Below are 15557 nucleotides of genomic sequence, written 5' to 3'. Positions count from 1 at the left end.
AGACTTCTCTATGAGATTCCCTTTGCAAAATAAGCTTTATAAGCACTTTCTTCCTCATGAGCAACAAGCTGATATTGAATTTAAACACTATTTAAAGACTTCTTTTGTGATATTGTGTGTTGTATGTCTAGATATGCAATACATCTTCTGACTTGAAATTCTTGTTATATGGCTAGTATGCCCCAATATCTACTATATTGAGTGACTGGTTATCATTCTAACATAGAGTTTAACCTAGCTTGAGAAATGAATCCTTCAACTTCATTAAAGAAAATAAGCACATCAAAGGTCTGCAAGGCAGTCAAGGCTGAAGATCTTCACTCAAGTACAAGCTTCTAGAATATTTAGGCTTCTCAACAACAGGTGTATTGTGAGAATGGATGTGATCAGGTGAAATTAACTATATTTTGACTATATTCTACAAGAAATACAGTAATTTCTTTGATAGAACTAGCCCTGCATACAGATCTGATATCTCAATTTGTATTGATGCAATGAAGAAAATAAAGCTTTCAACAATACAGGCAGAAATTTCTTTACTTGACCATGATCTTGAGAATCTTGAGCCTACTGATAATGTTTCTACTGTAATGTTGTTATAGGCTGTTCAGCAATTAATTGCAAAATCTGAGAGGAGATTCAAAGATGATAATCCTGAGAACATACATAGACTTCTTCTTCTATTAAAATATGTGGTATGGATGAGATCTGCCAGTTAGCAGCTTAAACAAGAAAAAGACTGTAAGTGAGATAATGAAGTGATTATCCTAAAGTATGCAGACCTGAATGCACAAGATGGTTCTGCTGTAAAGGCAGGAGCTGAGACTGCTATTACTGCAGCTATTGGCAAAGAGTTTCAAGATGATATTGAAATTGGTCCTACTGATGAAGATGTTGACACCAATTTTGAGGAGAACACCAATGATGCTGTTAAAACTGTGAACAAGATTATTCATGGAATTAGCTTCAATATTCCTTTGCCTTCTATGGATAAAGACACAAGAAAAGTCTTAATTGAAGAGTTTACCAAAAATGCTGTTGATATTGAAATGCTATTTGTGGGAAAGTGTGGATCTGACAATAGACTAATGACTGACACCAAACATCTGGAACACCTTGAAATGAGTGATGATGATGATGATAATAAAGATTCTATTGAGAATACTGGTGAGGCTCTCTTTGAGCTGAATTGCATGCTCAATATAACTGGAGCAGAAGCTTCAGATTATCTTACTGCTTGTTCTGACTTGAATATGAACTCTGACAACCTGATAGTTGCAAATCTTACACTGAAACCTTGGCAAGTTACTGAGGTTGCTTGAAAATTGATATAAGAGCTGTCACCAGTGAGAGATGGGATTCTTGCTGATAAAGTGGAACTGGAAAAGACTGCATAATGCTGCACTTTAATTCTTAAAGTAAAAGAACAAAAGTTGACTAAATCATATTATCCAACTCTGATTATCTGTCTAAATGAAGTGGTCATCAATTGAGTTGATCAGATTGTTTGATTCTTTTCTGATAGCATTTGACTGATTCTTTTTTATAGTATTCTTGGCAGTAGAGAGATCACTGATGACACCCTTAAGAAGTTTATTGTTGACAAAACCACATTAAAATTCAAATTCAAAGAGCTTGACAAAAATGACCTAAAGACTGTGACAACAGTTATCATCATGTCATATTTGACATGGTGATGGCACATGTATTTGAGCTCTGATAATCTAGCTGTATGACACAAGACTTCAGATGCTGCTGTATAGCTAGATGAACTTCCTGATGTATTCAGAAACATGCTTCAGCAGCTTCATGGGAAACTTGATTGGCCAACCAAAAACTTCTTTGAATATGTGATACTTGATGAAAAACATAAAGTTAAGAATTCAAGAACCTCTGTTCACAAGACTGTTGCCTTGATTTCAAGAGACCATATCTAGATTGTGTCAGTAACCTCTATAATGAACAGAGCCTCTGATTTGTCTGGTTTTATGCAGCTTATCAATAAGAAATCTTTACATATGGATTTTGATTTTCAAGCAATTGATGACTCACTCAAAGTTTACAAGAAAGTACTCATGTCTGGTATGAATTACTTGCATATTCTGCACCCATTACTCTACAATCAGCTTTTTTAATGTGATTCAATGTTGTCATACTCTGCAATGATTGCTTTGTCTTGAATTCTCAACTACATCCAGCTTTATTGGACATATGATCACCAAATAAACCTTGATGGTATGTGTGAAGTCATCACCATTAGTGAGAACATTTCAAGCTATAGTGTATAGATAACTGAGTGTAAAATAATGCAGATAAAACAGCTGGCACAGTATTACAGTGTTCACTCATATCTTGTTTTAATGCTGAAGAAAGAGACTGTTGGTGATACTCAAGAATCTTCTGAGAACAGAAATAATATTGATGGTGGTTTTGACATGATTATATATTGCTGGCTCAGGCATGCATTGTTTTCATTTGATTTGGAAAACCTTTTTACTTCAACTATTGTGAAGTGTGAGGGTAACCTTTCTCAAGACATTAACTAAAAGTGCCACTCATTTCAGAGAATTGTATGATGAATGATTACTGATATCAACATTTTCTGTATTCTGGCTGACTGTATATAGATTGTGGAATTCTTATGCTTAACAATACTGAAATACCTGATGTTTCTCAAGATTCTTTAAAAAGTTATGAATATCAAGAGACATTGTCTTTTAGTCTTTATTACTTATCTGACTGTTGAGTTTTATATTAAAATCTTCTTGAAACTTCTTGAGTATAATATTCTTTTACTGTAAGCAGGCCAGTTGTTTCAGAAATGGCAAAAAATATAAGATGTCTTTAATAATTCTGACAGCAATGTTGAAGTTTTAGTTATCACTTACAGTACTTGCTTTCTTAATGTCAATATTCATCACTACTGCTCAGGTATTACTATGCTTGAACCAGTAATTAACACAAACATTATCTTACAGACAATGGGAAGAGTTCACTGTTTTGATCAAACAGAAAAGCAATGGATCTGGATTCTTCATGATGTAAATATGTTTGATTATTTTGTCAAATTTAATCAAGTAAACAAGATAATTCTCAAATCATTGGCATGGTACAGAACATGTTTGGTGATCTTGAAGACAAACTAGCTGTACAGCTAGATGAACCCCCAGAAGATGTTGAGACTCAGAAAGATAACAAGAAATAAAATGATACTATGATAAATTCACTGAATGAGGCTGAGAATATTGTACATAAACAAGCAGATATCTTCTACTGTAAAATATTTAAACAGACTTGTTTGCATTTAAAATATGAAGACATGACAGACTTAGAATTAGATGATGACATTATGAAAAAGGTTTGGTAAATACTTGAGTTAGTTTCATTAAAAAAGCTGGTCATAATCAGCAAGACTCTTCTTGTGATGCAATCACTAGTGAAATCTAGTAATGAGATGTCTGTCAAGCCAGATCCAGAGCAGTCTTTATAACATGCAGATCCACCAGAAAATAAGACTCTTACAGAAATTACAGAAGATGATTCAAAGATATCAGACAGTTCACATAAATCTTTACAAGACTCTACCTCTTCTGTCAGAGTTCTAATGCCTGATACATCACCTGCTGTTAAGCTTGAACATATAAATCTTGATGATTTACCCTTGACAGATCTTGGCAGCTTGCCATCTTCAGATAAAACAAATGATAATAACAAGAAAAATGAGATACCAGAAGATGAAACAGAAAATAGTGACAAGAAAATTGAGAAATCAGATACTAATAGTCAGAAGTGTAAAACTTCACTTTACATACAGCCTCTGTGTAGCACCAAGAGATTGAGAATTTCTGAGAATTCATGAGGTACTTTAGTTTTTTACTCACATCTAAATATAGCTTTATGAGTTTTTACAAAAAATGAAAATGCTACTAGCCTTGAAATTATTTATTTTAATGTGTAGAGTTAGAACTTCCAGGTAGCTAAGAGTACAAAGTACTGGTGAAAGTGGCACCTTGGCTTGATGAGTAAAAGAAGCAACTAAAGAATGATTTGGTGAAGCCTGACAGGCTCAGAGCCATCACTGGTGAAAGAACTCAACCAGAGCTAATCTGGAGCAACAAGAAAATCAAAAATATGGCCTGGAGTAAAACCAGAGCAATTATGTGGTCCCAAGGGCACTAAGACTGTCTACAGTGCGAAAAATTATACTAAAATTTGTGGGGCGTGGCGGGCCTGATGGGGATTTGCTGATGCAGAGATCAATAAAGAACAGGAATACAAAGTCAAACAAATACTGAATCATTAGAAGATCAGCAGAAAACTTCACTATCTAGTGAAATAGACAGAGTACAATACCTTAGAAAACATCTGAAAATCAACACAAAACCTCAGAAATGCTCAGATGATTGTTGTGACATATTATCAATAACACTTTCATCCAGCAAAGTATTAACAAACAAATTGAAGATAATCAGAAGAGAATTCAAGAAAGAAAGATTACTTAAAGAAGCAAGCAGGCTCTGAATCTCTGTCTGCTCAGCCACTCTTTTCTACTTCTTCTTCTCAAGATGTTTCAATTCCTCTACAGACTTTGACTTGGATTCAAGAAATTTATCAGCCTGGTCATAAAGCAGCTTTTTCTGTTTTTAAAGATAAAGAAGACAAGAGAGAGTTTCTTGCTCAGCATATTCAAGCTTGTTCTGAGTCTCAAACAATTTCTGTCAATCAGCAGCAGAAGAATCATCATCATAAATATAACAGCAACTAGCATGAATACACTTACTACATCAAGAAGAATGACTTAATTTTAGACAAGTCTTACTTAATAAAGAACATCAAGAGCAAGAAGAAAGCATCATGAATCCAGATTACTTAATGATAGAAAGAAGATTATTCTTGCAAGTATTAGAAGCAGACAACATGATGAAAGAAAACCATGAGAACACTCGCTAAGAAGAAAGACAAGAGAAAACCAGAAACTTAAGAAAGAGAGAACACTCTTTTATACTCTGAAAAGTAACAGACAGAGCAGTTGAGAACAATATACTATAAAAGAAGACAATAATATTATGAATCCTGCAGCACAACAACAGAATACACAGAATGATTAAATGATATCTGACAGAACAGAATTACAGACTGTTATAGAAGAATCTTAAGACAAGAATCACATAACCAGCAATAGAACTGATAAGCTGACTGATTACACCAAGCACAATAGAATTAACCAGAGAACATAGCAAATATATTGTGGTAGAACAGATAGAACAGCTTAGCAGGACTATCATCAGAAAAGCATCATGTATATAAGAACACTTATTACCAGAAATTCAATGAACTTGTTTATCATGATCAATCTTCTTACTTATCTACTAGATATCTTTAAATCAGATACTTTTATATCTTGGTTACTTTCTATACTACTGAAGTCCTGTAATACTGAACAATTGTATCTGATTCTGCTACTCTTGAGAAGGGCTTATAGTCTTGCTCTGACTCTGTTACATCTGCATGGAAACTCTTTGTCATTAGAGCAAGACTGCCAGCTCAACCAGAGCATTATTGAACTATTGATCACTACTTCAATCTGTTATTACTCACTGTGATACTCTTTGACCTCTAAAGATTCAAGAGTGTCACACAAATACATAATACTATGCTGGCTACAGAATAATGGAAATATGGAGTGTATTGATCAAGTACTTGTGTAGGATAGTTACTATACACATTATTTACATTCTATGGGCATGTTGCTATAGACAAGCTTAATGTGTTGTTGCTATGCTGCTGCAGAATAATAATATAAGGTCAGTCTCTCTTCTCTTCTCTTTCTTTTTCTCTTCTTCTTCTTTCTCTTCAGAGCTAATATTGATGATTTTCTTCCCCCTCTCTGACTTTTCTTTTTATTTACTCTTCTTTAATGTCCCTCTGTACAACAAACCTTGCTGTGATAATGGGCTGCATTAAGAGGTGAGTGCTTGCAGAATTCTGCTCTGGTGCACATTATTTACTGACAAGATATTAGTTTTCTCTGTGTGCATCTGTTTTGCACAGCTGGAGAGGAGTGGCACAAGACTGCATTGAAAGAATGGGCTCTGAAGAAGAGTAATTGGTGTAAAGTCAATAAAGATGTTGATCTGGCTAACTTTGATCAGAAAAATCTCTGCTCCTGCATCCTGATTCATAATTGAAAGTCCAGCACTCATATATTAAAAAGTAATGATTTTTGGTAACAGTCTTGATGCTAATTGGTGAAATAGATATCATTAAAGAAATCTGCTACTTTCAGAGCTTTACAGAGCTAATTCTTCCAGTGATCCTGTTTCAGTAATTGGTTTGGGAAATTACTTTATCCTGTCACCAAGAACATGAATATTGCTGGCAACATACTGTTATTGAGTCACTTCAGAAGACTACTGAAGTGATCTTGTGTACTCTGTTTGAGTGTACGTTACTATTGGCAATAGCACCAACAATTATACTGAGTAATATAGACTTTTTTATGGCAATAGTGCACTGTAAGTGTGTTACAGTTAACACTAATGACATGAAGCTTGTTCTTGGCATCAGTGTCATGACCAGATTAAACTATTTTGGCCCAATTAATGTATCTGATCATCCTGCCCCTGCTGCTCCTGCTTCTGCTGTTATTATTCATCATCTGTATTCTGCCCCTGTTCTGCCAACTACTTCTGTTACTGCTCCATCACCACCACCATCACCCACCACCACCTCTCTGCCTCCCCCTGGTGCTGACAGGATCTCCACTTATCAAATGGCAGGTATTAGAGCCCTTGTCTGGTTCACAAAGCTGATTCTGGAGAAGCAGAAGAAGAAGGAGGAGAAGAAGAAGAAGAAAAAAAAGAAGAGAAGAAAGAAGAAGAAGAAAAGAGAGAAGAAGGAAGAGAAAGAGAATAATAATAATGAGAATAATGATGATAATGAGAATGATAATAATAATAACAATAATGAACTTGTCATTTAGACAGTTTCTGATTATTTGCTAGCTTTAACCATTACTTAGTTTTAATACTTTGTTTTTTTCTTTAATAATGAAATTGATTTTTCTAAGAGTTCTGCCTCCATCAAAAAAGTAACAAAATTTGGTAATGGTCCACACAAAATTTGACCAGTTTGACTCTTGACACAATGAGACTGGGAAACCTGGTCCCATTCTGGTCCCACTATAGATCCAGTCAGAATGGGAAATGGGAGCCTACCTTCTCTGCTGGAATAGAACATGGGATATAATTTTCTATTTGAGGACAGGACTGGAAAATAATTTGTAGGATAGTAATGAGAACAGGACCTCAAGCTCTTGAGTAGAATGAAACATGGGACTGAGATTTCATATTTGGAATCCTGGCTGTTTCTAAATTTGGGACCAGTACCAGCTTCAATGGAAAATGGAATCTTATTCTGGTTCTGAATACCAGCCTAGTAGATCTGCATGTTGTAGAGGCTGCTCTGAATCTGGCTTGATGAATGTCTCATCACTAGATTTTACTGGTAATTATATCATAAGAAGAGTCTTGCTAGTTATGACTAGCTTCTTTAATGAAACTAACTTGAGCATTTGCTGAATCTTTTTCATAATATTATTATCTAATTCTAAGTCTGTCATGTTTTTGTATTTTAAATGCAAACAAGTCTGTTCAAATATTTTCTAATAGAAGGTATCTGTATGACTGGATGATGTGGTTGCCAATGGCAGAGTTCACATATAATAACTTATAGCAGGCCTCCACACAGAAATCATCTTTTCAGCTAATATATGAGTTAAATCTGTGAATAGATCTATTAGACTCTAATAAGTATGGCTATATGTACAAGAATTTAAAGAATCAGGTGGAGGCAATGAGATTACTCTGTAAGAAGATCAAGAAATCACTTGTGAAGGCACAAGTCTACCAGAAGAAGTACTATAATCAGAAGCATACTGCAAAGACTTTCCAGATGAAAGACAAGATGTGGCTTGATCTTTGTAATATCAAGATCATACAATCTAACAAAAAATTGAATTTGTTGAGACATGGGTCTTGTAGAATTATGAAGAAGATAGACTTGCAAGCCTATAGACTGGAGCTGTCTCCAGATCTGCAAACTTATAATAGTTTTTATGTATCTCTGCTCTGCAAGCACAAGACCCATAAAGGAATTGATAGCTCATCTTATTATGAAGTTTGTGAGATAGACAAGAATGAAAAGAAGTATCAGGTCTGTAAGATAATTAACTTAAAGAGAGAGAGTTGCAAGCTGTAGTACAGAGTATATTAGAAAGATTATAATAATAAGAAGAATAAGACATGGGTTTCTGTAACTAATGTCTGTCTACTGAGAAAGCTACTCCAATAATTCTATAGTAGAAACCCAGACAAGCCTGGTTCATGAAAGAGATGAATGGAGGTAGTGGAACTAGAAAATGAATTAGAGAGAGAAAAGATATAGTCAAATCAAATTAAATTTGTTTCAAAAGAAGAACTATCTAAAGACTATATAAGAGTGTCTGGCTTTCTTCTGTAAAGATCTGTAACAACTATCTATAATCTCACTGCTGGAAAGAGCAAGCAAGATACTCATAATACAGGCAGTTATTACATTTTTGACTCAAGCCCACAGAGATGCACTTTGTGAAGACTATATTACTATAGTCTTGCTGAGCTCTCTTGCAGACAGAGTACTTCTGTTCTGGTGACAGCTGGACCTCAGCTCAAGTTATAAGAATACTCTTACAGAGCTGGACACAGATAGTTAACTGATTTGAATTATCTAAACCAGCAATAAGCATGAGTCTTTAAATAGGCTTGCAATATCATGCTCTTTTGTAAGCAGACAAAGCTTGTGCCCCAGTATAAAGTAGAAGATCTGGAAAAATCACCAGATTGATTTGTAAAGCACTAGTAAAAGTAGTGACTGGCAGCATTTAAGTAAAGATGATCTGAAATCACTATTGTTAATCTTACAGAGAGAGTGCTGGACAATTTCAGGCACTCTGTAAGACTACAGCACCCATGAATCCTGCTGGAGCAGAAAGAACAGTAACAACAATCTAGAGAAGATTAGCTGTAAACTGAAATATGATAGAGAATACTTATATTTCTGGCTGGGGCTGGAGCAGCAAGAACTGCAGGAGAGAAAGATAAAGCAGAACTCTAACTTCATCAGCATGTAAATTAATACCAGCTTGTGAGAAGCACTTACAGCTTGAGCTGGTGAAAGAAGAGTAGTGATAACTAGTAAAGAAGAAGAAGAAAGAGAAGCAATAATGCTCTAGAACTATCAGTTATGAATACTTTTCAATTTCTCAAGACTACTTACTGAAGACCCAACTTCTTCTGTAAAGAAGAGGGTGGAAATTCTTCTGAGAAAGAAGAGCAGTAATGACTTGTAAGAGAGAGAGAGAGAAAACTACAAACCTGCAGAAACTTCTAGCAAGCATCAGTTTTTTTGTAAATTAAATCTTATGTAAAGGCAAAACTTCATGATCACATGAAGTAAAGATACAATCAGAAATAAACTCACTAACTTGTAACTGCAAGATCAAGTATGCAGAATGTCTGAATAAAGTTATTTTTAATTCTTTTAATTATTAGAGATCTTCTGCAAGCCTGTCTTCTATGTGAAGCAGTGCTTGAAGGGTTCACTTACCTGAATAATAATAATATAGACTAGAGAAGAAAGAAAAGAAAAGAAGAGAAAGAGAAAGCAAGAGAAAGCTCTCTCTTAAGCTAGTACTCATTATCTAATAGTGATACAGAGCTAGTGAGAACAATAGAAACTCTTTACATATTGTTATGTTATTGAGCTCTGTTGTGTTATTATGTTGTGTTGTATTATTAGAGTTGTGTTAATATTACATCTCTAGTGAGGCTGTACTCTTTTTCTTATAAGGAAATTTTTATTTTTCTCAAGAGATTTTGTTTTTCTACTCATGAAGATTTTTAATAAGACAGCTGTCTTGAGAGATTAAGACTTACAAGAGGGGAAAATTTGTAAGAATTTGCTTACAAATCTCTTATACAGACAAACAATACTCACAAGAACTCAGAATCTTGGCTTGCAAGCTGTTAAGAGTACATGTATTCTCACAAGACACTAAGTCATGTGCTTACAAGCACATATAAAAGACTGCCACTGTATGAATCTCTTGTTGAAAGTTAGTGGCAATCTTGTTTACAAGTTGTATATAGCTGCCAATATCAGATCTTTTATCTTATGTACTCTTTTCTATATACAATTTCTTCTATAGATTTATTGTCACACCAATCTACACATACAATTCTTACAGATATAAAGACTGATAACTCAAGACTGTAAATAAATAAGAGAAGTCAATCTCAGAGATCTGCTCAGAAAATAGAAAAAGATCTTATCAAGAATTATAAAGCTTTAAGAAAAGAAGAAAAGTACTTTAAGTGTAATCAAAAAAGACATTTTATGAAAGATTATTTCAAGAAGAAGAGTAGCAAATAGAAAATTGGAGAGCTATAAGTAGATAGAATTAATATAAGAAAGTTGTCTAAGAAAAGTCCTCTTGCTCTTCCCTTCATTATTCTAGACATGTGAAGTCTAACTAACAAGAGTATTACCTGGTCAGCACTAATAGACTCTGGTTGTCAATCTCTAGTGATTAGTTTATGATTGGCTGCAAAGCTAGTGCTAGAGATGCACAGGATGTCTATAGAGATTGAAACTGCTATAAATCATAAGAATATCACTCTTGTGAAAGAGATTGCAAATATATTCTTTAAAGTCTATAACTCTCAGAGAAACTAGCAGTTGTTTCATGAACAAGTAATGGTCACAAATATAAAAGATGAGATGCTAGTGGGTTTGAGCTGGCTGCAGTAACATAATATTAAGATGTGTTTCAGAAAACTAAGACTAGAGTTCCAAACTGTATATTACAACCTGCTTGCAAAGATTAAACTAGTTAATCTCTTGTTGAAGCTAGTAAAGAAAGAGAAGCCCATCTATATAATAATTCTTTATGAATCAGAACAGATGATGACAGTGAATCTAGATCTCCAGATACTGAAAGTCTACTATAAACTCACAGAAGTATTTAGTAACAAGAGAACTTGAGAGCTGCCATTACACTGTAAAGATGATTTGGCTATAGATATTGAGCTGGAGAAGCAGCCAGAATTTGAAAAAATGTACAGACTTTTGCAAGCTGAATAAGAGATTCTTTGTAAATATCTGAGCAGTACTTTAATTCATGAGTTTATCTGCTCTTTCAAGTTATCCATAAGAGCACTCATTCTGTTTATATTCAAGAAGAATGATGGACTAAGAATGTGTGTGAACTATTATAATCTGAATTCAAAAATGATCAAGAATAGATATTCTCTACTACTGATTGAAGATGTGTTGTATAAGCTTATGAAAGCTGTAATATTTACTCAGTTGAATATCAAGAATGTCTATTATAGATTGAGAATTTGTAAAGAAGATGAGTAGAAGACTGTATTTTAAACTTTACAGAAGCTATTTGAGTACTTGATAGTGCTCTTTAAACTTGTGAATGCACTGGCAGTCTTCCAATCATACATTATGAAGACACTTAGTGAATATCTGAATGTCTTTGTGATGATCTATCTTGATAATGTGGTTGTGTACTTGGCTTGTGAGAAAGATCATAACTTCATAAGAAGCATGTGAAATTAGTACTTAAGACACTTAAGAATGCAGGTCTTTATTGCAAGCTGGCAAAGTGCAAGTTTAATGCTTATGAGATTAACTATCTTGGGTATGTTATAACACCAGAAAGTGTTCTTATGAAGAAGAGCTGTATAAACACTATTCTTGACTAATCAGAGCTAATCAGTAAGAAAGACATTCAGATCTTTTTAGAATTTGTGAACTTTTACAGATACTTCATTTCAAGATTCTCTAAGATAGTCTGCAGCCTGACTGCTCCTCTAAAGAAAGAAGAAGCAAAGCTAAGCAGGCATATATGAAGAGAGATAAGAAGAGAGATCAATAAATTTATAACTGAAAAAGGTTGTAAAGCCTTTATAGATCTGAAAAAAGTGTTTGTGAAAGCTGTTATACTTTATTATTTTGATATAGAATAAAAGACCAGATTAAAAATAGATGCATCTGACTTTGCAGTGTGTATTATTCTATTACAGCTGGCAAAGAATAATATTTGGGTTCCAGTTGGGTTTTATTTGTGGAAGATGCAACCTGCAGAGATGAACTATAGCATTTATAATCAAGAACTACTTGTAATTATGAAGTTATTTAGATATTAGTACTGCTGGTTGAAAGACTTGCAAACACCAGTTCAAGTTCTTATAGATCATAATAGCTTGTGCTATTTTCAGACTGTTCAAGATCTCTCATAAAGATAGATCTGCTGGGCACAAAGACTGACAGTCTTTTGATTCATGATTGACCATGTGAAAGAAACCAAGAATCTGGCAGATAGATTTTCATGAAGATCTAATTATATCAAGAAGACTGGTGTAGATAACATAGAGAGTTACAAGACTGCAAATTAACTGAGAGTGATGCTTGTAAATGAGCAAAAAACTACAGAGAAGTTGAGACTGACAGCTCAAGTTTCTCTTAACTAGAGAAAAGAGAAAGAAGATGAGAATGTGCAACTCATCTCTATAAAGCTTTGAGTTGTGGCCAAGAAACTACTCACAAAGATTATCTTGAAAGACATGTGCAAAGTGAACAAGATTGCAATGCAGATTCAGAAGATTAAAGATCTGATTTATGAGAAGAATTCTTATAAGAAGAGCAGCTTCAATCTGTTAGCATCATTACCAAATCTACTGCAAAGTGATAACTATACAGCTGAGGTCCACAAAGGCATTAAGATAAACATAAAGAAATTTGCAATGTGGAAAGAGAAGAAGAGCATTCTCTATAGAGATAATTACATGTACATCTCTCAGAATAAGATCTTGTGAATACAGCTGATCAGGTATTATTATGATTTACCTCTTGCAGAGCATTTTACTACAGCAAGAATATATAAGATTATAGCTTGCAAATACTTTTGGCCAAGAATAAAAGAACTGGTGAAGAAGTGTTGCAAAGTCTGTAGAGTTTGTCAGAGCTTAAGAAGAGTTTGTAGAAAATCTCAAGAAGAACTATCACTCTTATTAATTCTGAATTACTCTTGAGAATTTATTAGTATAGATGTTATTACAGATCTCCCTACAAGCCTGAATTTTGAGAAGATGCAGTTTGACTGTATTCTGATTGTAGTGAACTAGCTTATAAAGATGGCTCACTTTATCTCTATAATAAAGAAGCTGACATTAGAGAAATTGGCCTATCTCTTTGTTTACAAGATAGTGAGATTGCATGAATTATCTGTAAGTATAATAACAGATCAAGAATCTCTGTTTTCAAGTGAATTTTGAGGTAATTTGACTTATATCTTGAAGATTATAAGAGTAATAAGTACAGTATTTCACCTGCAAACTAATAATCAAACTGAGAGATTAAATAGTGTGCTAGAGCAGTATCTGTAAAGCTATATACATTATGATCAAGATGACTGGATAATGTGATTGTTAATGACAGAGTTCACATACAATAACTTACAGCAGGTCTCTATACAGACATCATCTTTTCAGCTGATATATGAGTTGAATCTACAAACAGATCTTTTGGACTCTGATGAGTATGGCTATATGTGCAAGAATTTAAAAAATCAGGCAGAGACAATAAGATTGCTTTACAAGAAGATCAAGAAATTACTTACAAAGACACAAGACTACTAGAAGAAGTACTATAATCAGAAGCATACTGTGAAGACCTTCTAGATGAAAGATAAGATATGGCTTGGTCTTCACAATATCAAGACCACACAGTCTAACAAAAAATTGAATTTGTTGAGACATGAGCCTTGTAGAATCATGGAGAAGATAGGCTTGTGAGTCTACAGACTGGAGCTATCTTCAGATCTGCAAACTCATAATATTTTTTATATATCTCTGCTCTGTAAGCACAAGATCTGCCAAGAAACTGATAGCTCACCTTATTATGAAGTTCACAAGGTAAATAAAAATAAAAAGAAGTATCAGATCTGTAAGATAATTAACTTAAAGAGAGAGAGTTATGAGCTGTGGTACAGAGTACATTAAAAGAGTTATAATAATAAGAAGAACAAGACATGAGTGTCTGCAAGTAATATCTGTTCACTGAGAAAGCTACTCCAATAATTTTATAGTAGAAACTCAGACAAGCCTGGTTTATGAAAGAGATGAATGTAGGTAGTGGAACTAGAAAAGAGTTAGAGAGAGAGAAGATATAGTCTGACTAAATTGAATTAATTTCAAAAAAAAAAAAACTAAACTAAGGACTATATAACTAGAGTCTCTGGCTTCTTCTGTAAAGATCTGTAATAATCATCTATAATCTTACTGCTGGAAGGAGCAAGCAAGATGTCTATAGTATAGGCAGTTGTTATACTTTTAACTCATATCTGTAAAGATGCACTCTATAAAGACTATATTATTATAGTCTTGCTGAGCTCTCTTGCAGACAGAGCACTTCTGTTCAGATGATAGTCTTTCTATCTCATACAGTGGGATACCATTCTGCCAGTTCATCAGCACCAAAGACTATACAGTGAGATGTCCACATTGGTGGAGTCTTTAGCTTATGAGAAAGTGCCTCCATGCCCTGTGATCATTAATCTAGAAGATGATACTATTCTGATGCCAGCATCTCTGCATGCCATGATTGACATTGATAGTGCTGGTGGTCTGGCCTCAAGTCTTGCAGTAGCTTATGAGAAGTTCCAATAGAAAGCTAACTGGTTCCTGATAAGTAATCTGAAGAATTCTCTTTATCTGAATCTTATTTCAGTCCAGTGAAGAGATAAGCAGACTGAAAAAGTCTGCTAGTTCTAGAAATTAGTTTATTAAATCTCTCATCTTCTGTTTAGATGACTGGTTGAATTTTCTGAGATTAAGATCTATATTTTCTTCTTCTGGCTTTTCAGCCTTCAGCACCAGCATCACATTATTACAGAGCAGAAGTATGCTCTCTGAACAGACAAGATCTTTCTTCCAGCTCTTTATTATATTTACTCTGCATTCACATTTCTCCATCTGTTATGTAGTACTGCATATATTCAGCTCAGTTTCACTGCAGCTCAGACAGAAGACTACAATCAGACTTTTTATAAGTAGTTACAGATACAGAAGTTTTACTTTTCACTATAGTCAGCAGAACTTTACTGTCTCTAAAAGTGCATGCAGATAACTGTTCAAGATTTAGAGCTTCAGCACTTTCAGAAACTTATACTTCTTTTGACTACTGAGAATTTGAAGCTCTTGATTCAGCATGTTATCTGATCTGGCATGTGTGATATCTTCTTTCATATGTGAAATTGGGTCATGAATGAGCACTATCTGACCATCAGCTTCTACAATATTAACAAGAAGATAGTCTTATCCTGGAGCTTTCTGTCATACCAGAAGCTAACATATATGCCCTGCACATTCTTCTAATAATGTTACTGCCTGGATTGTTTCTGTGAATGGCTGAGAGATTCACCAGCTGCATAAAGAATCTCTTCTCTT

At 34.2% G+C, this 15557-nt stretch overlaps 2 protein-coding genes across 2 annotated transcripts; both read left to right on the top strand.

Moving 5' to 3' along the window:
• Positions 1–494: 494 nt before the first annotated feature.
• CIMG_12934 (uncharacterized protein) lies at positions 495–1322 on the top strand (the record flags this gene model as incomplete). Its single annotated transcript, XM_004445163.1, has 2 exons — positions 495–587; positions 774–1322. 2 exons carry the CDS (start codon positions 495–497, stop codon positions 1320–1322), a joined length of 642 nt encoding a protein of 213 aa, XP_004445220.1.
• A 4628-nt stretch (positions 1323–5950) lies between these two features.
• Positions 5951–6982, top strand: CIMG_12933 (uncharacterized protein; the record flags this gene model as incomplete). The annotated part of the gene is made up of 5 exons (XM_001240228.2): positions 5951–5967; positions 6023–6102; positions 6258–6324; positions 6492–6515; positions 6568–6982. 5 exons carry the CDS (start codon positions 5951–5953, stop codon positions 6980–6982), a joined length of 603 nt encoding a protein of 200 aa, XP_001240229.2.
• Positions 6983–15557: the final 8575 nt, after the last annotated feature.

This window comes from Coccidioides immitis, assembly GCF_000149335.2.
Source record: "Coccidioides immitis RS genomic scaffold supercont3.2, whole genome shotgun sequence".
Classification (NCBI taxonomy): Eukaryota; Fungi; Ascomycota; class Eurotiomycetes; order Onygenales; family Onygenaceae; genus Coccidioides; species Coccidioides immitis.
Note: the sequence above shows the minus strand (reverse complement) of the source record. Positions and strands in the feature narration are given on the sequence as shown.